The 22,719-nt window shown below is 39.8% G+C and overlaps 1 protein-coding gene across 5 annotated transcripts in view; it reads left to right on the forward strand.

Moving 5' to 3' along the window:
• Xpot (exportin, tRNA) overlaps positions 1-22,719 on the forward strand; it is a 43,904-nt gene that overhangs the window by 12,184 nt on the left and 9,001 nt on the right. Inside the window, exons 1-21 of one of the 5 annotated variants that reach the window (XM_013520916.1) lie at positions 84-1,057; positions 2,591-2,721; positions 4,077-4,159; positions 6,029-6,085; positions 6,724-6,793; positions 7,758-7,976; positions 8,984-9,168; positions 9,268-9,436; positions 11,194-11,430; positions 12,833-12,871; positions 13,007-13,069; positions 14,631-14,755; positions 15,052-15,211; positions 15,348-15,467; positions 15,754-15,848; positions 16,662-16,731; positions 18,922-19,160; positions 20,061-20,346; positions 21,483-21,672; positions 22,023-22,139; positions 22,411-22,526. In XM_013520916.1, the coding sequence (XP_013376370.1) occupies positions 2,662-2,721; positions 4,077-4,159; positions 6,029-6,085; positions 6,724-6,793; positions 7,758-7,976; positions 8,984-9,168; positions 9,268-9,436; positions 11,194-11,430; positions 12,833-12,871; positions 13,007-13,069; positions 14,631-14,755; positions 15,052-15,211; positions 15,348-15,467; positions 15,754-15,848; positions 16,662-16,731; positions 18,922-19,160; positions 20,061-20,346; positions 21,483-21,672; positions 22,023-22,139; positions 22,411-22,526 (2,700 nt within the window). In that variant the 5' untranslated portion in view covers positions 84-1,057; positions 2,591-2,661. Of the gene's footprint in view, positions 1-83; positions 1,058-2,590; positions 2,722-4,076; positions 4,160-6,028; positions 6,086-6,723; positions 6,794-7,757; positions 7,977-8,983; positions 9,169-9,267; positions 9,437-11,193; positions 11,431-12,832; positions 12,872-13,006; positions 13,070-14,630; positions 14,756-15,051; positions 15,212-15,347; positions 15,468-15,753; positions 15,849-16,661; positions 16,732-18,921; positions 19,161-20,060; positions 20,347-21,482; positions 21,673-22,022; positions 22,140-22,410; positions 22,527-22,719 lie in introns of those variants that run through there. The other 4 variants (XM_013520915.1, XM_005397439.2, XM_013520917.1 and 1 more) reach the window with 4 other exon arrangements.

Raw genomic sequence — 22,719 nt, forward strand, 5'->3', positions numbered from 1 at the left:
AGGGCGAGGGTGATACTGTGCGCGCCCATCCGCCGGCGTCGCGGCGAGCCATGATGTGCGTCTCTAACCAGAAAGACGAGTACTTTATGAAAGCGCTGCTTACTTCGTCCAGCGGGGAAGTTACGTGTTATTGAAGAGCCGTGTCCGCGTGGATGTGGACAGGCTGGGAGGACTGAGCCCTAGGCTCTGAGACGGTGTGCAGTGGGTGTGGAGGAATTTTCCAAACCGAGGCTGGACCTGATGGCCGGCTGGAGAACTGGAGGCTTAGTTAGGCTAGGTCCCTTTCTCTTTGCAATATGTGTTGCCGAAGTTTACCGTATTGTAACAAATGTTTCGCCTGCGCGAGGTGTGTCGAGAACAATACTTTGTTCGTGCCCGCTCTTTGACTCGACGAGTTGCTACCTTTTTACCTCGGTGTAACTTTTCAGTCCTTCTCGCGCACGTGGGTAATGTACCGCAATATCCCATTGCGTATTGATTATCCAGAGGCCTTCTCTGAGGGATTACCTTCTTTTTTGACATCTTGGCCGTGTTTTTCCGTAGGACCACTTGCTTCTTTGCTTGATCAAATCGGCGTAACCCGATGAAGCTTCAGTAGTTTCCCATCCAATTGAAGTTTTTTTAAGATTTGTAAATCTGGGATTCATAGAAACTGGAATTCTTTTTTCCTTCTTTTTTTTTTAAGGCAATGGTAATCAATTTTTGTCCTTCTGGCCCAAGAAAAGAAAAAAATATATTATCTGATCTGTTCAAAATGCTGATCTGTTATTAGTTTAAAAATGGTTCAAGGATTCCTATCCACTGTGTGCCTGCCTCTGAATTAATAACCTTTCGAGAGTCTACAGTGTTGCCCAGGCGTGCTACCCCTTTACGAGGTGTAAATAGTCTTTTCCCCTTTCATAGAAAGGGCTCTACTTAAGTTGTTTATGTGACTCCAGTTTTTTAAGAAACGGCGAGATTTGTAAATTAAAAACCCGTGTTCTCCATCGTAGACACAGTGATGACTGTTCCGGCAGCCCTTGCTCTGTAAGGTTGAGGAAAGCAGACTAGTTCGCTGGTAAGGACAGTACAGCACTGTGTAAGAGGGTGATTTAAGCCAGTGTCATAGGGGGGGCGGCTTGGACAGTGGGCGTCGAGGAAACATTCCTGAACGAGATGATCTCGGAGTTGAATTTTGAAGGACAAGCGGGCTTAACCAGCTAACGGGGAAGGACGGTGTGTGCAAACGGGAAGGGAGGAATACCAGCGCAGAGCTGCCCTGTGGTGCAGTGTCCTGGCCTCGCTGAGTTAGGGTGCAGAACGGGGAGGAGCCATGCGCGAGTGTTTGGGGTCTTAATCTGGGGAGCACTGGGCGTGAGCACTGCCCTGCGGTGTGAAGGTGTGCTGTGCTTTTCCAAGGCTCTCAGCCCCTGTCCTGCTTTTATCGTTTGATTTCAGAAGGCCCTGGGAAGACAAAAGTGTAAGCGTCCTGTCCGTGCTCTGACCCTAGCCTCGCTATTCATTCCTAAAAGGCTGTACCCCTTTTGGCCAGTGAGTCGCTTGGCCTCTTCAGGTTCTAATTTTAAAAACAAAAAGTGCCCCAGCTTTGTACTGTGGAAGTAGCAGGCCTTAGTCTCCCAGGTCTGGAGAGAATGTGATTTTCACATCATTTAGAATTTGTGTTTGCTGAAGTAAATTACTATGGAAAACTAAGCTGCCTTATCATGCTCTGATTTGAGAATGTTAGATCTTATATTGTAACTGGGTTTTTGTTGTGAATAAGTGAATTACTTTACATAGTCTTTGAAAGTTCTTAAATAAGAATAGTCAGTATAAATCACCTGAGAATTTTTATGTCTGTTACAATTATTTTTCTTGGAAATACATTTCTAGAAATGATTGGTGAAAGTAGAGATCAGTAAAAAAGCAGAACTAAGTCTGTTGCTCAAAAGCTAAGAAATGGATTTTTCAGTCAATGTCTCTTGCAGTACTTTGCAAACAGTCCAATAAGGATATTAAACTGATGTTAGCCATTCTAAGATTTTTTTTTTTTTTAAAGGTTTGTGATATTGGTATCTGGAAGCAGGGAACTTAAAACAAGATAATCTAGATTTGTCCTTTTTTAACCTAGTTCATTTGTGCAGTTGCACTTTTTTTTTTTTTTTTTGGTTTTTCTCCGGTACCAGGAACCGAACTCACGACCTCGCGCTTGCCAGGCAGGCGCTTTTTGCCGTTGAGCTAAATCCCCAGCCCCAGTTGCACTTTTTTAAGTACTGGGAATAAACAACACTGAGAACATGAGATGCTTCAGCTGTTTAAAGAAAATAATTGCTTTCTCTACTTTATTGAGGATTTCGAGGAATACAGTAACCTGAGAGTATTAATGGTATATCTTTTCAGTTTCTTAGAAATTATACTTTAATGGAATATATTTAGGAGGCCCCATTGCTCTAAGATGAGTTCCTATAAAAGCAGTTTGTGTGAATTTAAAAAGATTCTAACATTTGAGCATCATTTTATATCTTTATTCACCAATTATGATAGTCTGTTGATAAGCATCTGTTTTGTTCAGTAACTGTTGTCTCCTTTCACCTTTGATGTTTGTGTGCAGATGTTTGTGGATTCTGTGGGATCAGAGGGCACGCCTACTGCAATCAGAAAACTTCAAGTGTAACAGCAGGGATGGATGAACAGGCTCTGTTAGGGCTAAATCCAAACGCTGATTCAGACTTTAGACAAAGGGTAAGTTAGTCTGTTTAAGCATTTCTTAAAGCATGCTGCCAGAAATGTACATTAGAGGACTAAAAAAATATTTCTGACAATAAAGGTCTAATTTAGGTGGAAATGAATACAGACTAATTTGAGGTAATTGTATTCTGAATACAGAAATAGTATTGTGGTTTATTTTTGGTTTAATTGTCTGAACAAAAGCGTTGAAATCTCATGTGATTCAAGGCAGGTCTTTATGCAACATCTGTCTTCATTTCTAATTGTTCAAAAGTTGTCAGAGAGAGGATTGTTCAAGGGACTTTCTGTAGTAGCAGACATGTATATTTTATGTTGCTTGGCGTGGTCTGTCCAAGTTGTTTAACCCTTGTGTGAGTGATACTTAACATCCTTTTTATTTAGCCAGCCAGACATGTAAATAAGCAGTTATGATATTCCATGTCTTAAGTTTCATAAAATGAGAACACGACAGGACTCCATTAGGAAGTGCTAGGATATTTGGATAAATGTAAACAATTACACATGATATAGTCAACAACTATAATCATGACTATAGCTGAGAGAAATGGGAAGCTAAAGAACAAGCCTATAATTAATTTTTAAGGACTTGTGGGCGTTCTGAAGTACAGGATAAGAGGGAGGGAGGGGGTTTCTCATCTTTCGTTTCTCATGGCAAACAATACTTTCTATAAACGAGGGGAATGAGGTTAACGATCCCACTAAATTTTATAGCCATTTTTGTTCTTTTAAGCAGAAAGTTTTTAAAATAGTAAAGAAAAAAAAAAAAAAGAAAAATGTGAAGTAGTTCCTAACATAGTATGTGCTTCTGCTAAGTAACTACCCTTCTGATATAGCAAATACTGAGATCATTTGAAAATTTGCTGAAATTCACATCATCATGTAGTTGTACTTAACCTTTTTTAGGCCGCTTACATGATAAAATTGAAATACTGTCCTGTGTAACAGCAAATTGAATAAGTACACAATATGGTTTATCTCTTATAATCACTTTCTAGTAGCAGATTTGTCATTAAAGGACGCCCTTTATGTGTGCTTTTATACTTGTGCATATCAGTACTACACAATTTAGTAAAATACTTGTACGTTGTCTTGGTCTTTTTAATAACCTAGTGAGGTGTGCGCGGATTCTTATGATATCTCCTTTGCTGTAAGGAGACAGAGGTTTGAGTATCTGATGGAATTTGTCTTTCATTTAATTTTTTTGGCTAGCACCTAATCAGAAGCTGGAATTGGGGGCTTTAGCCATCTTTCTATTAAATTAGTTCGCTGTTACCTAATCTTTGTTTAGTATTCATAGGGCTTTGAGATTCACTATTCCAAATGCTTTTCCTTGTTTTGCGATCTTACAGGCCCTAGCCTATTTTGAGCAGTTGAAGATTTCCCCAGATGCTTGGCAGGTATGTGCAGAAGCTCTGGCCCAGAGGACATACAGGTAATTTAAAAAAATGTATATGACATGTAAAAGAATTGCAGGTTTCTGTGAACATGGCAGGACTGTTTAAGTTAACCTATATTTGGAAAGCATTGCCAGAAAAGCCTCTTGTGACCTGTCCTTTACCTTGATGTGTACTCATTTATTACAGAATTGAGAAAAAACAGTAAATCCATAGTTGGGCCTTTCTAGAGTTGACTTTCCAGTAAAACTTCCTTTGCCGTTATGTATGTAAATATGTAAACGTTCAGTTACCATTCTTTTGCCTTTGGACCAATGTCTTGTCACTAGCATTCGCTTCATTCGTTCCCTCTGATCATACCGGAAAGCCGGTTTCTGCATGAGTGTCTAGTGGAGTGAGGGACAGTGAATGCAGACTTGGAGGTATTTGCTCCCAGCTCTCAAGTCTGATGATTTCACCCACATCAAATCTGTACAAGCCCCTCCATGACACTCTATGGAGTCATTCTAAAGCGATCAGTTTAATTCTACAGAAATAGAAACTCTCATTTCATTTCATGGTTTATAAAATAACTTTTTTTAATATATAAAACTGGCATAATTAAGCGGTGGGAATCAGAGTTGACTAGCTAGCAACAAACAGCTCACTGGCCGGAGCAGAAGTGCACAGCCTCCTGATGGAGACGTGTGACCGGAAGTGCACAGCCTCCTGATAGAGACGTGTGACCATCATTCTGTTCGGTAGTTGGAACTCACAGCTTGAATGTAGTGAAAGTTGATTTCAGGAACATCTGCGTCTTACAGATGGTGTTTAATTAAAAGCCTTCCAGTAGTTTATTTCTCGAGTATAATATCTAAAAAGTTTTTTTTATTTATTCATGTATTATTTTGGTGGCACTGTAGATTGAATCCAGGACCTCACATATGCTGGCGAGTACCCTATCATGGAGCTATATGCCTAGCCTCTTATTTTTTGATTTTGAGACAGGGTCTTGCTAAGTTGCTCAAAGCGGACCTTAAACTTGTGATCCTCTTACCTCAGCATAGCTGCGTTTATAGATGCGCACCACCATAGTTGACTGAAAATCTTAATAATTTTGTATAATTTTTATAAATCTTATATAAAGATTTATAATTTTCTTAAAGCTGAAGAATAACCTATAATAAAAACAAATCTAAAGTCTGAAAGAGATACTAAGTAATCCTAACTAAAAGCTTTTAAAAAATATTTTATCTACTTTGTATGAAATTATTTTATTAGGTCAATTCATATAGCCTAATTAAGATGAAATCTGTATTCTTACTTGGGTGTGTTACATTTTTAGGAAAAGTTATTCCATGACTAAGCCTGACCTAAATCAATACTTTAAATGAGCACATTGTTAGACTCTAAAGGGGCTTCGTCAGAGTTTATATGTGGCTCACTGTATCCCCACTAGAGAGAAAACTGGAAGTGGCTAGCTAGCGGGTGTTAATTCTTACTCCTGTCATAAGAGTAACATGCGATTTCGTTTCCTATATGAACTTAGAGATGAGATTGATGGTCCATGTAACCTTTCTTGTTTTAGATAAAGTAGAAAGTGTTCAGAAATCTTGATATTTAGAATTCAAGGAACATGCTTTCAGTTTACAAAGCACTGTGTGTAAGGTATATCTTAGATTTTTTGGTTATTTTGCTTACAGTATTCAAAGAAAATACTGTATAGCATATATAGATTTAGAGGTCTGTTATATTCAAATAGATTTATGAACAAATAGATTTCAGGGTTACAAAATGAGACTGGTAAGTAGAAAACAAGTCAAAGCCAGAGGTCTAGTTTGAGAAACTTCTGATGTTCATGAATATTTTGCTGTTGTTATTCCCCAGGTCATATTGTGATTATCTAATTTTCTTTTTCGTTTTTTCAGTGATGATCACATAAAGTTTTTCTGCTTTCAAGTATTAGAACATCAAGTTAAATACAAGTAAGACTTTCCTTAAGGTTTTGACTCAGAGATTTGTGGGGAGAAACTATTTTTATTTGGCTTTTTCTTTCTTGAGGAAATCATAATAGAGGTTGAAAATTGGCAGTGTATACGTTGCATCCAGGTTATAGATGTGTTTTATTTGTCCCAGACTGAGTTAGTTGGTTACACATAAAATTACAGACCTTAAAAATCTAGATTTCCCACTTCTCTGGAAAAGCCAGAAGATGTAGAAATAGTAGGCCTGTTTTCTACATGACAGCTCTCTAACAGCTGAGTGGCAACACTTCTATTCAGAACCCCGACTTCAGTACTAGGGAAAACAAAAACTCGTTCACTGATTCATTCTGTAGACCACGGACCTCAACCATGGGCATGTTTCTGTTCAAAAGTTGTGACTGTCATTTTTTCTCAGTGCTAACTGAGCCACAATCAAAGCTTGGTAACGATGCCCTGTGGCCGCTGTCATCCCTGTCTTTCTGCTGCAGCAGTGTTGAGAGGCGATAGCAATTTAACGTAGGAAACTTGAGATGACTGACTGCTGAACAAACTTTCCTTTCAAATATATGAGACTGTTGCTTTTCAAAACCATAGACACCAAATACAGCCACTATTTTTTTCTGCTTTATTTTGAACAGATATTCAGAACTAACCACTGTTCAACAACAACTAATTAGGGAGACACTCATATCTTGGCTTCAAGCTCAGGTAAAATAGTTAATTTCATTCAGTGCCTCAAATGATCACATATTTAATACTTTATATTAAAAGTACCTGCTTTTGAAAATCATGGGTAGAGGGAAATTCAGTAAAAAAAAATTTCTTTTTCGAGACAGTGACTCGCTGTGCTGCTCATGCTGGCCTTGAACTCACTTCGTAGCCCAGGCTGGCCTCGAACTCTCAGTGATCCTCCTGCCTCAGCCTCCCAAATGCTGGGATTACAGGCATACGCCACCACACCCAGCTTCACTAAAAATTTTAAATTATGTCAATAACTGAAACTTATACTTTCCATGATGTTGTGGAAACCTGGGTTTAAAAAAATAATTTATTAGTATTTTTCATGCCTTGACAAAAGCTGGTATCTTCTATTTGGCTTGTAAAGGTGAGCCCACCTGGACAGCTTTAAAGGGGCGCTTTTCAAAAGGCCAGTAGAGTTCTATATTCGTTGCACGTACTGTTTGTTTTTGTGTAGCGAATCTTGACGTATAAATCAGTTTTGTAACTAGGGTTTTTTATTTCCTTTATTTTATTTATTTATTTATTTATTTTTTGCGGTACTGGGGATCTAACTCATGACCTTGCACTTGCCAGGCAGGCACTTATGCTACTGAGCTATATCCCCAGCCCTTTATTTCCTTTAAAGAGCAAGCAAATAGAAAAATTCTGGATTTTTCTTCTTATTAGAGGAAATTATACAGATTACTAAAACTTCGTGCCTGAAACTTTTCTCAAAGGTGTAAAAATAAGTATCAATTAGAATCATAATTTGATTGTTGTTCCTCTGACCAGTCATTTAAATACTTGGATAATTTTTACACCATTTGATTACACTACTAATCAGGATCATGTTGAAGTTTGGTGAGCTTCTGCCTAGTAACAAAATGTGAAAAAGCTGATTTGAAGTCTTTTCAATTTGAATGTGATTGCATGGGCTTTTTCTGTTTCTCAGATGCTGGGCCTCCAACCAGAGAAGACCTTTATACGCAACAAAGCAGCCCAAGTCTTCGCCTTGCTCTTTGTTACAGAATATCTCACTAAATGGCCCAAGTTTTTTTTCGACATTCTCTCAGTAGTGGACCTAAATCCAAGGGGAGTAGATCTGTACCTCCGAATCCTCATGGCTATCGATTCAGAGTTGGTAGATCGTGATGTGGTTCACACATCAGAGGCAAGTAACTTCCCATTAACATTTGGTGTTCAATGTAGACTTTATGGGTGAAAATGGGCAGGAAATCTATTTTCTTTTAGCCAAACAGTTTCAAGGATAAATGTAAATTTACACAGCATTTTGAATTTTACTGAAAAAGGAACTTGAGTTTTTTCAGATGTAGCTTGAAATTTGAGTATTACATTAGCTTTTTTAATCTAGGCAAAACTTTTTACCACTGAAATGCAAGAGTTGATTTTCTCCAGTGAATTTGTTAAGATATGTGGCATTTATTCAGTACTGTTGTAAAGTCTCTCAGCAAGGAAAGAGCAGTGCCTGTGAACTGCCAGTGCTGATTACTATATTCTCAGTCACATAGCTCAACACCTTTGTCTTTCTCAGTTTATTAGCCTGTTTAAGTTGCCTTTTTTGGTTTGGTTGGTTAATTGGGTGAGGGAGGTGTTTTAACATAGGGTTTCACTCTATGGGCCAGAGTGGCCTTAAACTCATTCCATAGCCCACACTGGCCCCAAACTTGCAGTCCTCCTGCCTCAGCCTCCTAAGTGCTGGGATTACAGTGTGTGCCACTATGCCCAGCGCTTTTGCCTTGTTCATAAAGGACACAATAGAAATAGCTTCAAATGTATATGTTAATTTAAGATCATTGTAACTAAAACATTTTAAACTAAACTTTAAAAGATACTGTACATTTAAGCTACTATCATTGACAAATGGTTTAGGTATAATATTTACCTAATATTAAGATATAAATTACTACATGCTCAAGATTTTAAAGCAATGCTTGCTTTATAGTTTGTATTTAATAAGAAATTAAGTCTGGCGCAGAGGAGTAGGACGGAAAGAGGAAATAAAAAGAATCACAGGATGTGACTTTAGGCCTGGTAAATAGGAAGCCAAGGCAAGGAATGTGTTAACAAGTCTGGAGCCTCACTGTGGAGGAAATTATTGTGTGAAACTGTATTCTGATGTCAAATGTTATTTTATAATCTGCTTTGTTCTGTTTGCAGGAGGCTCGTAGGAATACGCTAATAAAAGATACCATGAGAGAGCAGTGCATTCCAAATTTGGTGGAATCGTGGTACCAAATCTTACAGAATTATCAGTATACTAATTCAGAAGTGACATGTCAGTGCCTTGAAGTAGTTGGGGCTTATGTCTCTTGGATAGACTTATCCCTCATAGCCAATGATAGGTAGGTATGCCTATAATCTTTAATGCGGGTGTGAAAAGTATAGTATCTAAGACTTACGAGTTTGGAAATGCTGAAACAGTTTCGTTCCCCCATTACCAGGTTTATAAATATGCTGCTAGGTCATATGTCAATAGAAGTTCTACGGGAAGAAGCATGTGACTGTTTATTTGAAATTGTAAATAAAGGAATGGACCCTGTTGATAAAATGAAGCTAGTAGAATCTTTGTGTCAAGTATTACAGACTGCTGGGTTTTTCAGTATTGACCAGGTCAGTAAATTTATATTTCATAAAGTTTTGAAAATTGTTGGAATAAGTGATGAGAGATAGAAAGCCAGGTATTTCTTTTTTATTTTCTCTGAATATCGGAAATTCTCCTTGTAATTGTAATAACCGACCTTATCTGGAGAGCCTTAATGTTACTTCACACTTACCTTGCGTGCACAGCACATTGTCCCGGTTTCTAAACTTGAAAGTCTGAATGGTGCATTTAGCTGTGAATTTCTGTGGTTTTTCTTTGGTTTTGTTTTTGGTGTGCGTGTGCGTGTGCGTGTGCGTGTGTGTGTGTGTGTGTGTGTGTGTGTGTGTATTAGTGAATAGTGAATGAACCCAGAGAGTAATGAACTACATCCCTGGTCCTTTGTGTTTTTTATTTATGTATTTTTTAAAATTTGTATCAAGGTCTTACAAAGTTGCTGAGGCTGGCCTCAGACTTGGCCCCTCCTACCCCAGTGTCCCAGGTAGCTGGGATTGCAGGCATGCGCTGTATTTATGTAATTTTTGCAAACTCCCAATGTTGACACGGCTGGTCCATAGGCCATACATTGAGAAGCAGGGGACTAATGCCGGGCGTGGGGTGCATGCCTGTAATCCCAGCACGCAGGAGGCTGAGGCAGGAGGATCACTGCGATTTCGAGGCCAGCCTGGGCTACAAAGTGAGCGCGAGGCCATCCTGAACTGCAGAGGGAGACTGTCTCAAAAAGACCCCCCCCCAAAAAAAAGAGAAGCAGGGGACTATACCAATTACAGGATAGTGCATTTTGACCAAAATAAGACCCAATAACCCTAAAAATTGCATTTTTGTCATATGTTTGAATTTTAATTTATTTGCACTTTAAGAACTTAGGCCCAGAAAGTGAGGATAAATTAATGGCTTAGATAGCTAGAAGTTTTCTGGGGGGTGTGTACATACATTGCTGGGAATCAAACCCAGGGCTTCAAGCATGCTAGGGAAATGCTCTGCTGCCGAACCACGTCCCCGGCCCATGAAGGCTTTGAAGTTCCAGCTGTGACAGAGAATTAAGGATTGCTAAAACGTCTCTAGTGGTGATAGCTCAAGCATGGCTCTAGCGTTTCTCTTCCTTCCTCACAGAGCAGTAGTAACATTTGGTACCTTTCTACTAATTGTCTTATTATTCCCTGGTTAAAAAAAGAATCTGAAAGCATTAGTAGTAGAGCCTCTCTCTACAGACAGTAGTGGCAAGGCTTTCAGTTTCAGTAGTAAGAGAGAGCCCCCTGCAGCACTCACACCGTGGGTTTGCCCCCACTGCTGCAGAAGGGATTAAGGGTAGTGAATAAAAGTAATGTGAATTTGAATCCCACCTTTAAGACTGATTAAGAACCTGAGGCTGGCCATTGCAGTAGCAATTTTGTGTCCTCATTGGATAGTTGAGGCCTAAATCCATATTATCAGAAAGGACTCTTACAAATCGTTACACTTACTGCAGTGTGGTAGCATCTACTTTGTGGAACATTTTGCTAAACTCAACAGCTCAGGGAGGAGGAAGTTCCAAAGCAACTATTTTTTTTTTTTTTTTAAGCCTTTACAAAGCTGGTAATGTCCCTAGGATTATCAAGCTTTATTCCTCAGATTTTGAAAATGCCCCCGTTACAGTGGTTGAATTGTTAAATGTCTAACGTCAGCTCAGAATGAATCCTGTAACTGGATTCACGCTAACATTTATAGTTTCCCTTCTTATGCGTGGGGTAGGTTGTTATAAATGGAAGTTGGTCTTGGTTGTTTATAGGAAGAAGATGTGGACTTCCTGGCCAGGTTTTCTAAGCTGGTTAATGGAATGGGACAGTCACTGATAGTTAGCTGGACTAAGTTAATTAAGAGTGGGGATATCAAAAGTGCTCAAGAGGCCCTGCAAGCCATTGAGACGAAAGTGGCGCTGATGTTGCAGCTGCTCATCCATGAGGACGACGACATCTCCTCTAACATAATTGGGTTTTGTTACGATTATCTGCATATTCTGAAGCAGGTAAGTCCCGTTACATTCCTTCATCCAGTAGGTAACATGAAAGAGCCGTGAAGCACTGGAAATATGAGGGAAGGGAAGCTAAGACAGCCGCCGTAATGCTGTTACCGGAGATACCTCGTTACTGCTGTGTTCTCCTGTTCGGTCTGGTTTTGTTTGCAGTGCTGGTTGTTGAACTCCGGGAGGGCTTCTCAGTAGGCTGTATCCTCATCCCTTTTTATTTTTTTCATTTTGAAGCAGAAATTCGGGAATTTGCCCAGGCTGGGATGAGTTTGTGAGCCTGTGTCTCCTCACCCTTCCGGAATCCTGGAATTATAAGCACGTGCCTCCATGCCTGGCCCTTATTTCTTGTTTTTAATAATACTTCTTAGCCAGAAAAGGAGAGTTCATATTTACCAGACTAACGAGTTTAGTTATAGTCTTAGGTTTGTTTGCTTGGGTTTTTGTTTTTTGGTGGTTTTGTTTTGTTTTCTTGGGGCCAAGTTTGTTTGTTTGTTTCTTGGCTATGTAGCTCAGGCTGGCCTTGAAGTTGGGGCAACCCTCCTGTTTCAGCCTTCTGGGTACTGCAATTCTAGGCATATGCTGTCATGCCTGGCCTTTTCATTGTGAACCTATATTTATTTCTACATTTGAAATTTTGTTAAATATTATTACCTTAATTTCATATATATCATTTCTTTTCTTTTCTTTTCTTTTTTTTTGGTTTTTCCAATACTGGGGATTTAACTCATGACCTTGTGCTTGCAGGGCAGGCGCTGTGTCACTGAGCTAAATCCCCAGCCCCCATATATATCGTTTCTTATAAACCATTTTTCACAATTGTTTGCTCAGTTATTTCCAATAAGGACTTAAAGCATAAGTGATGTTGGTTCCTATATTACAGCCTTGTACCTTTTGAAAAAATGTTACTTTTCATTAGACATTAAATGAGAACTATTTCTGTCATATTTGCATTGAGTTAATTGAATCAAAATTAATTTTTTTTGCAAAGACATTTAACTTCCTTTATTACTAATAAACGTCTGCCTGCATCCATTAAGAAATTTTAGTCATTGTAGATGGTGTAATTACTAATGGTAATTCCACTGTGTAGCTCTTAAATGGTTTTGTAGGCTTGTTTTGCTTTGTTTAAAAGCAACAGGAGACCATCCCTTCCTGTGTTATGGAAGCTGCTTCTTTGGTAAATACATTCTAGATAACTTTAAAAGTCACGTCTGTCAGCAGGTCTGCCTAGATGTTTTTTATGTACTACAAGTGAATTACTAGATCTCAGGTTGGGTGTGTTTTAAATATAGACAGATTCTGCCAGACCACTCCCGAAGTCTATATGTATTTTTCAGAGGATCTTACTTGATTAGAAAATAACACCAGGAAGCTTCATAAATTATTGCTTGCTTTTTTACAGCTTACCGTGCTCTCGGATCAACAAAAAGCTAATGTGGAGGTAATTGGCTTCTTTATGCTTCTTTTAAATCTATGATAATTTCTTTGGAATCTGCCTTGAAATGTAGCTTAATTTCAAATTATATCAAATTAAAGGAGACTTACTGACCAAAAGCTATTTTGTTTTTAATTTCAGGCAATAATGTTGGCAGTTATGAAGAAATTGACTTATGATGAAGAATATAACTTTGAAAATGAGGTAAGAATTTGTGCCAGGCAAGGTGGTGCATGCCTGTAATCCCAGCACTCAGGAGGCTGAGGCAGGAGGATTGTTGTGAGTTCGAGACCCTGTCCCAAAAAGTCACCAAAAAAAAAAGAAAAGAATTTCTGCATCAGAGAGAAACCAGTCTTGATTTTATTAGTTTATATCAAATTAATACTTCAAGTTTTGTTGTTTGGGGGCCCTTTAAAACAAGAAGTAGTATTTGAAAAATCAGTCTTGTTTATATTGACATTAACTTTGGGTAAAATTAATGCAAGCCTCTCAGTCTGTCATCTTTGATTTTTTTCTTTCCAATTATTATCTTTTTCAAAACATCTTAGAAGCCAGGAATGATGACACGTGTACTCCCAGCATTCTGGGAGGCTGAAGCAGGAGCTTCACAAGTTCAAGCTCAGCCTGAGCAACATGGCAAGACTCTGTCTCAAGAAATAAAGGGCTGGGGTGTAGCTCAAGGGGAAGGCCCTGAGTTTAATCCCTTTTAAACAGAAAAACAACTTTGTAGGAATGGCGGTGTAGCTCAGTGGTGGATTGCTTGCCTAGCATGCGCAGGGCCCTGGTTGTGTCCCAGCACTGCCAAGAGGGGAAAAACACTTAGTAAAACACTGACGATGTTATTGGTGGTCATGTGTCACTTTATATTCAATAAGAATGATGAATTGAGGCTGAGTCAATAGGCCTGAGTTATCCAGCCTGGATTTAGAGAGTAGCAGTGAGGCTTGTCTGGACTTGTTCTTTTTTTGGGAGGACAGGGTCTCATGATGGGGTACTGGCTGGCCTTGAACTCACGGTGATCCTCCTGCCCCAGTTTCCTGAGTGCTGGGAGTACAGCCATGCGCCAGCATGCCCGGCGTCTGGACTTGTTCTAGCTACAAGTCTTGTCCAGAGCTGTGGGAGGTCAGCTTCCTGTGACGCACACTGCCCTCGTCTGCTTCCTGGGGACTCAGTCGTAGCATGCCGTTTGGGCGTGAGCTAAAATGCCCCGTTCCCACGTTCCCAGGCATTCACACACTTCGGACTGAAAAGGAGAACTGTGAATGTGATCCACACTGCCATGCTCCTGATACTCTGTTTGCTGTCACACAGTATTGTTGCCACTTTTGGAAACCAAAGGAAGATAAACAAGATGCCGAAGGTCTCAGTCCGGTGTGAACCCGTGCTGGTTCTACCCTCTCATCCTAACCACCTTACACTGTAGGCTTTTCCCTCTAGGCTTCTGAGAGCTAGGGCTGTAGAGGATACTTACTTGTGAGCAGGAGGGGAAAAGCTAGTAGGTATCGGGATTTTTTGGTTTCGCTTTTCGTTTTTTGGTACTGGGAATTGAACTCGGGACCTCACGCTTGCCAGGCAGGCGCTTGTGCCGCTGAGCTATATCCCCAGCGAGTGATTTTTTTGTATGAATAATTTTTTTTGTATAAATAAATATTGGTGACAAATAAAAGTATGAACTTTATAAATGCAGAAAAGTACAGAACTAAACATTTCTAGGAATGTTAAGGTCTTTACAAAAATTTAACAAGTGTTTTAACCTGTACCACAGGGTGAAGATGAAGCCATGTTTGTAGAATATAGAAAACAGCTGAAGTTACTGTTGGACAGACTTGCTCAAGTTTCACCAGAGTTACTGCTAGCTTCTGTTCGTAGAGTTTTTAGCTCTACACTTCAGTAAGTTTGTTCCTGCTTTTGTAATAAGCCTGCTTCTTTGCTCCCTGATGGTGGTGTAAAACAGTGATTGGTGGACTTACTGATCCGTTACTTCTGTGCTTCTCTGGAAACAGTGTGCCTTTTCTTCATAACTTCCCGACTCGTCTTCTGTGACATAAATTGTGTTACTGGCAAAATTAATAAGTAGCAGGACTTTTGGATCATTAGAAGCTTGTGTATGTGCTGCCATCTTGTGTGTCACGAGTTGTGTGAAAAGTTCACGCTCGGCTCTCACTGACACGCTTGCCCCTTGGTAGGAACTGGCAGACCACACGGTTTATGGAAGTTGAAGTAGCAATAAGGTTGCTGTATATGTTGGCAGAAGCTCTTCCCGTGTCTCACGGTGCTCACTTCTCAGGTGATGTTTCAAAAGCTAGTGCTTTGCAGGATATGATGCGAACTGTAAGTATACCACAGGTAATCTATTTTGAAAATAATGTAATGTTTTTACTGTAAGCTGATGGAAGTTTCTTAATTGTTAGAGCTTATTTGTTTGAACTGGGGCTCTCTGATGTAATAAATAAGAACAGGTCTCATTCTCTGCTTGCTTCAGCTGGTAACATCAGGAGTCAGTTCCTACCAGCACACATCCGTGACGCTGGAATTCTTTGAAACTGTCGTGAGATACGAAAAGTTTTTCACAGTTGAACCTCAGCACATTCCAAATGTACTAGTAAGTACACACTTTACTGTGGATTATTTTCCACATAGTTCCGCTAATAACCAGAGAGTAGTCTTTCTGTCTTGTATTACTTTCCTCAGAGTCAAAACATTATCATTAACAATAAGTCCTCAAGAGCCTTTGTGTGTGTAATATAAAAGTGCTCGTGTATTTCTGCTCCCTGCCTTGAAATAAAGGAACCTAAGAAATAAAATTTGATATGAACAGATGCGCAGCGCAAGAGTAACTGAAAGGCTTGAGTAAGTCAGAAATAACCCAAGTGTCTCTGTTTCTTTAGATGGCTTTCTTAGATCACAGGGGCCTCCGGCATTCTAGTGCTAAAGTACGGAGTAGAACTGCTTACCTGTTCTCTAGATTTGTCAAGTCTCTCAAGTAAGTATAAGATTTCAACTGTTGTGTTTAGATTTTTTTAGCTATAAAGTAGGTATATAAATTACTTCCCCAGAGCCTGGCAAAGATTTGGTTCTTCCTGGTCTAAGGCATGCTTTACTAGGTATATTTTTCTTTTTCTTTTTTGGATTGGTTTGGTTTGACTTGGTTTGGTTTTTTTGAGACAGGGTCTCGCTATGTAGTCCAGGTTGGCCTTGAACTCGTGACAATCCTGCCTCAGCCTCCCGAGTGCTGAGATTACAAGCATGCACCTCCACGCCTGGCTGGCTGTTTTAACATGTGTTTCTGCTCATTAGTCAGACACGCGGCTCAGTGCTAACAGACAGTTTGTTTGCACGCGTTTCTGTGCTCGGTGCTTGGCGTCCAACCAGGGCTTTGCACATGGGGAGCGCGCTCAGTCACTGAGCTGGCCCCTCAGCCGCATTCGCGCACATCCAGTAGATGGCGCCTGTCGTCTGTGGCATTCGCTAGTTACGTAACAATTCTGTTACAACGGATGGCTATATGGTTTCTTTGAAATTCTCGAAAATATTCCTTGAAAATGCCTTTTTAACCTGTTTTATAGTATTCCTTACTAGTACGTTCGGTATGAATGTAATTACAAGACTGTAAGTTGTCTTGACAGTCCATCAGTACAGAGCAGAGAGAGATAATTTTTAGAAATTAATCATGGTCTTACTGAGGTATGGTTAGTGCAGGCTTGAACTTTTCGTTCTGTTCTAAAGAGGAATTTGGTTTTATAGCCACTTTTTTGGAGGACTGTTATTAATGATTTTCCTTTTTGCCTTTATTCAGTAAACAAATGAATCCTTTCATTGAAGATATTTTGAATAGAATACAAGATTTATTGGTCCTTTCTCCACCAGTAAGTATCTGTCTTTTCCCTAAATGTTGAGGCCACATGTATCATAAGCTTTTGTCTTTGTACATCTTTTGTTTCTTTTAACTTGGAGTGGGGAAAGGTGTGTGTACAAAGTTTATTTGGTCCTTTGTACCGGAAGTTTTTTGCACCAGGTGTAGTATTGCACGCCTGTAATCCCAGCACACCGGGAGTGCTGAGGCGGGAGGATCTCTGTGAGTTTGAGGCCCGCTTGGTCTACAGAAGTGAGTTCAAGGCCAGCCTGAACTATATAGTGAGACCCTACCTCCCCAAAAAATTTTCTTTTGCTATAATAAATATAGTAATGTAAAAGAATCTAGAGTTGATTAATAAATTTGGCAGCGTTGAGAATGGTATGATTTCTCTGTACTGTTAACGTTGGTGAAGTATTTTATAGAGAAGAAAAAATTCAACATCTGAATTATTTTCCATTTAGTACTACTACACTCTTATTTTTAGCAACCGCTATTACATGGAAGTTTTTCTATCTTCGGGTGCATGTTAAAAATGCTACATGCTAGTTCGTGTCCATGTCACTGGAAAGATGTGAGATATTTGTAACGTATTTTGCCTTATACATATTTTTGTGTAAAGCAAACTACTGACATTTAATGCAAGTGATTCTTAGAGTTGTCATTTGAGAATGTTAAGTATATCTTTTAAGTAAATATCACTATTCAGGTGGGAAAGGTCTGTAACAGCACTTCCTGGAAGATTATTTATTAGTAAATTACGTGGTTAATTTAGTTCTGCCTACCTACTACCAGAACCTGTTTTAAAGTCCTTCACCCAGTTCGTGCTCATTTTCCTTGTCAAGTTATGCTGACCCGTGAGACATAGGCACTCAAGAAGCCCTGTTAGCGTAGACGTACTGGAAATTTTCCATGTGGATTTTCACTACCTGTAGTCCTTCTTTCCTGCATAAAAACACCTGACTCAGATTACTTTCCTAGCTATTAACCACTTTTAGGGTGCCTTACCTTTATTGAGTGAGTTTATCTTTATGTTCTCAACTACTCAGCAGAGATAAGTCCTACCAGGTACTTAAATGTAGTCATTACTTCTCAGTGCAGACATTTCTCTTTCAGTGACAGAGGATTCTTTATAGTCTACGATTTATCTAAGGCGAGGTTTTTATATAAGAGTGTGTGTGTGTGTGTGCGTGCGCGCGCGCGCATGCGCGCGCGTGCAAATTTCTGAGGATTAAACCCAGAGCCTTGGCACTGTTACATCTGTAGCCCTTGTGTGTGTGTGTGTGTGTGTGTGTGTGTGTGTGTGTGTGTGTGTGTAGTTTGGTTTTTGTTTCGTTTTGTTTTTTCTTGGTGGGTACCAGGAATTGAACTCAAGGCCCTGTGCTTGCCAGGCAGGCGCTGTACTGCTAAGCTAATATCCCCGCTCTTATTTTATATTTTGAGACAGGGTTTCACTAAGTTCCCCAGGCAGACTTGAACCTACCGTCTTCCTGCCTCAGCCTCCCACAGTGCTGGAGTTACAGGCTTACACCATCATGCCCAACTATAGTTTCTTAATAGAGAATTTTAGTGTTGGACCTGGAGTGGCCCCTCATTTTCCCCCATTTACTCCTGTCCTCTCAGAGTGTGTAGGTTTAAAAGTCTGCAAAAACTGATCGTAGAATTTTAGCAGGATATGGTATGTTTGCTTATTTATGGAAGAGATCTGGGTTTTTTTATTTACAGTCTTTTCTATAGTAAGCAGTATTATATATACCTCTGTATGTATCTGTATTGTGTGAGCTTTGAACATTGGAAAACACTAGTTTGTAGTGGCTTTTGTACCAACAAAACGTTTTTATATAGTACCACATTTAACCTCGTAACAGTCTTGCAAATAACATTTTTACAAAAGGACATAAGTAAAAGGGCTAATAGTTACTTTATATATAATGATTTGGAAAGTCTCATCAAAGCTAGCATGTTTTCAGTGCTGGGGATTGAACACAGGGTCTCGGAATGCAAAGCACACATTCTAGTGCTGAGCTACACACCCCTGGTCCAGGACTGCAATCAGAACAGTCTCCTTTCTGTTACATGGTTGTGGGAAAAAATTGGGTTTTGTAAGTACTTGATCTGTGCATTGATGTGATACATTAACTCTCCCGTTCCTGTTATGTCATTCTGATTAAGAGGAGCTAAATAAGACTTCATTTCATCCTAGGAGAACGGATACCAGTCCTTGTTGAGCAGCGATGACCAACTGTTCATTTATGAGACAGCGGGAGTGCTTATTGTTAATAGTGAATACCCAGCAGACAGGAAGCAAGTATTAATGAGGAATCTGTTGACTCCACTGATGGAGAAGTTTAAAATTCTGTTAGAAAAGTTAATGCTAGCGCAAGATGAAGAAAGGCAGGCATCTCTGGCAGACTGTCTGAACCACGCTGTTGGATTTGCCAGGTGAGCGTGACTGCAGTTACAGTTATAAAGTATGTGGATCTACACAGATCCGCTTACTTGGATCTGTTAGGATGGGCGCACATACCTGTTTCCAAAGCTGGATTATTCATCTAGACTTTCCTCTTCTAAATACAGTAAGTTAAAAAGTTGAGCTAAAGAAGATAATAGATCGTATCCCATTCTACATTCTTGCTTTAGACCACTAGCTAAACCTGTAGTCCGTCTTTTGGCTTCTTTGGTACAAACTGGTTATGTATTTAAGGAGCTAGTTTAGGTTAGTCTTGGTGCCTGAAGGGGAAGGTCTTAATGCTTATCTTTAGCTGTTGCATTGTGTCGGAAGACCACCCAAGCAGCTGTTTCTTTCTACCTGTGCTTTTCATTGGCAAACAGTAATGGCATGGAAGTTGCAGTGATCGTTAATTAAAAGTTACAGAGAAAAAAAAAAAAAAAAAGTTACAGAGAAATTGTTCTACTGAATACTTCAGAGCAAGAGTTAGGGCTGAGAAAGGTTACATAAATAGATTGTGGAGGTTGTTTTCTAAATTTAGTGGATATTTTGCAGATTGCCTAGTGTAGCTTAGGTATAGTGAATAGATTTTTTTTCCTTTCTGTATACTTTATCAGGATTTTAGTAGAACAGGTAGACTCAGGTTGTATTAACTAGCTCATTTAACTTGATCCTTTTGTCAGGAATAGTGGTTGGAAGCAGTAGTTTACACATAGTCATAGTAGCTAAGGATGGAAGTACTTGTGATGGGGAAGATGATGGGTTTCTTAAATCTCTGTGCGTGCGTGCGTGCGTGTGTGCGTGTGTGTACGTGTGTGTGCATTGCTTTAGAAGGCTCCATAATACTTTTAAAGTAAAAGTTAACTCTAGTTGTCTGGATTTTGCTTAAATAGTCGAACCAGCAAAGCTTTCAGCAACAAGCAGACGGTGAAACAGTGCGGCTGCTCCGAGGTGTATCTGGACTGCTTGCAGACGTTCCTGCCGGCCCTCAGTTGTCCCTTACAGAAGGATATTCTCAGAAGTGGGGTTCGCACTTTCCTTCATCGAATGATTATCTGCCTAGAGGAAGAAGTCCTTCCATTCATCCCTTCCGCCTCGGAACACATGCTCAAAGATTGTGAAGCAAAAGACCTCCAGGAGTTCATTCCCCTTATCAACCAGATTACAGCCAAATTTAAGGTACCGTGGACTTACAGAGCTCTAAGGCTCACCTGATTTAACCACCTTTTTCCGATTTAAAGATTAGATGTCCTTATTTTCAACCGTATGTTCATTTTGCAGATTTTTTCTGTATGAGTTACTTTTATCTCCAAGGTCTAGCACATTATCTGACACACAGGTTGGTCTTACTAGATAGATGTTTTAATAAGAACAGACTAAGCACCTGGGCGTGGTGTCATATGCATGCCTATAATCCCAGCATTTGTGTTGCTGAGGCAGGAGGATCACTGCTAGTTCAAGGCCAGCGTGAACTGCATTGTAAGACCCTGACTCAAAAATAAGAAAATCCCTACCTACTGAACATATCAGAAGAAAGTAGTTTGCTGTTTTAGAAAATGAAATAAAAATAGTATTAAGACCTATCTAAAGAGGTAAATAAGAAGCACTAATTTAGCTGCCTAAGCAACAGTTGAAAAGTAATTAAGTGTATTATAGTCAATTTTATGTACAAAAAAATTTGGCTGGATGTGGTGGTACATACCTATAATCCCAGAACTTGGGAGGCTGAGGCAGGAGGATCGCTGTGAGTTCGAGGCCAGCCTGAACTAAATAGTGAGATTCTGCCTCAAAAAAAAAATATTAATATTAAGCCAGATATAAGCTGGCTATTAAAAATAGCTAACATGTAATACTTTCTGGGCTCAAAGTCTGTCATAAACATTTTTGTACATTAATTCTTTTGACCTTCATAATAGTCCTAGGAAATAGGATATTCATCTTACAGCTGAGGAAATCGAAGCACGATGAGGTTAAGGCACTTGCCCAAGGGTGTGTAAAATGTGGAAGCTCAGTCACATATATTGACTTATAATTGGGCAGTGCAGTTCATTGCTTGGAAAATTAAATTTGAAATTACTCCACGGCAGTTTTTGATTATGACTCCTATTATTTCAACCTAAATCTTAAGGAATGGATTCAAGTTACTTATCTTGAGAGTTTCATTAATGTATGTTATATAGATTTGTCTTAAACTTGTTTTCTAACTGAATTATGTAAATCCTATATAGAAACTGAGGAAACATTTTATGTAGAATTTTTTCCAAGGTTTGCATTTTCTTAAGTCTGAGGTGCTGATAGCTGTTTCTTACCCTCAGATCCAGGTGTCCCCGTTTCTGCAGCAGATGTTCATGCCTCTGCTGCGTGCGATTTTTGAAGTGCTTCTCCGACCGGCCGAAGAGAACGACCAGTCTGCTGCTTTGGAGAAGCAGATGCTGCGGAGGAGCTACTTCGCCTTCCTGCAGACAGTGACGGGCAGCGGGATGAGCGAAGTGATAGCGAACCAGGGTGGGTGCCGGCGCGCCCCCTTGGCGGCCTGAACCCTGTCCATGTTCGTGTACTTGTCTGTTTGGGCAACGATGAGTGGAGTGGATGCGGAACCGTTGGGTGTTGGCCCCTGGGAAAACAGTTCGTTATTTTTTTAGGACAGAAATCAGTTACTTTCATGCTTAATGCTTTAAATTCCAGTGCATAGGAAATCCTGAGGAGCAAGCTGTCAGGGAAATACTGAGTTTTTAGTGCTTAACGTTTACGGGCCTGGTTGATAAATGCTTTTTGATACGTTACTACGTCTGGACTGAGAGTTTCAGGTTGCCTTTGTAGTCTTTTCGAAGTTAAATGCACGTTTCTGTCTTCAGGTGCAGAGAACGTAGAACAGGTGTTAGTGACGGTTATCCAAGGAGCTGTTGACTACCCAGATCCGATTGCACAGAAAACATGTTTCATCATCCTCTCCAAGCTGGTGGAACTCTGGGGTAAGATACTTGGTTTGTTTCGTTTTATCTGTTGGTAGTGCTGGGGATCAAGCCCAAGGCTTCAGAGCTGCTCTTTTAAGCTACACCTTCAGCCTGGTAATTTTTTTTCACCTTTTGTTTTTCAACCTGTTTATTAATAAGAGTCATTTTAGAGATGAAATTGAACCGTAACCCAAACATAGGAACTGGGAGATGACAAATTAATTGATTTGGGTGACAAATCAATTGATTTTCCTGGTATGAAAGATGGAAATTTGAATTCTTTTAACAGGAGGTAAAGATGGACCGGTGGGCTTTGCCGATTTTGTTTATAAGCACATCGTCCCTGCGTGTTTCCTGGCTCCTCTGAAGCAGACGTTTGACCTGGCGGACGCACAGACGGTGCTGGTGAGCACTCAGTCGGGGTTTGCCTTGGGCGGGTCTCGTATTCGCACTTGCTTCTTTAGTACCAGGCTGACTGTATTGTGTTTCTTTCATTTTTTTCCTTTCTTTTGGTTCAGTGATTTTTAAGTTATGACATCCTTATTAATTTATTTGGGTGCTGGGCATCAAACCCAGGGTCTTTCTCATGCTTGGCAAG

The sequence above is a fragment of the Chinchilla lanigera genome, unplaced genomic scaffold (genome assembly GCF_000276665.1).
Source record: "Chinchilla lanigera isolate Chin_1 unplaced genomic scaffold, ChiLan1.0 scaffold00057, whole genome shotgun sequence".
Taxonomy (NCBI): Eukaryota; Metazoa; Chordata; class Mammalia; order Rodentia; family Chinchillidae; genus Chinchilla; species Chinchilla lanigera.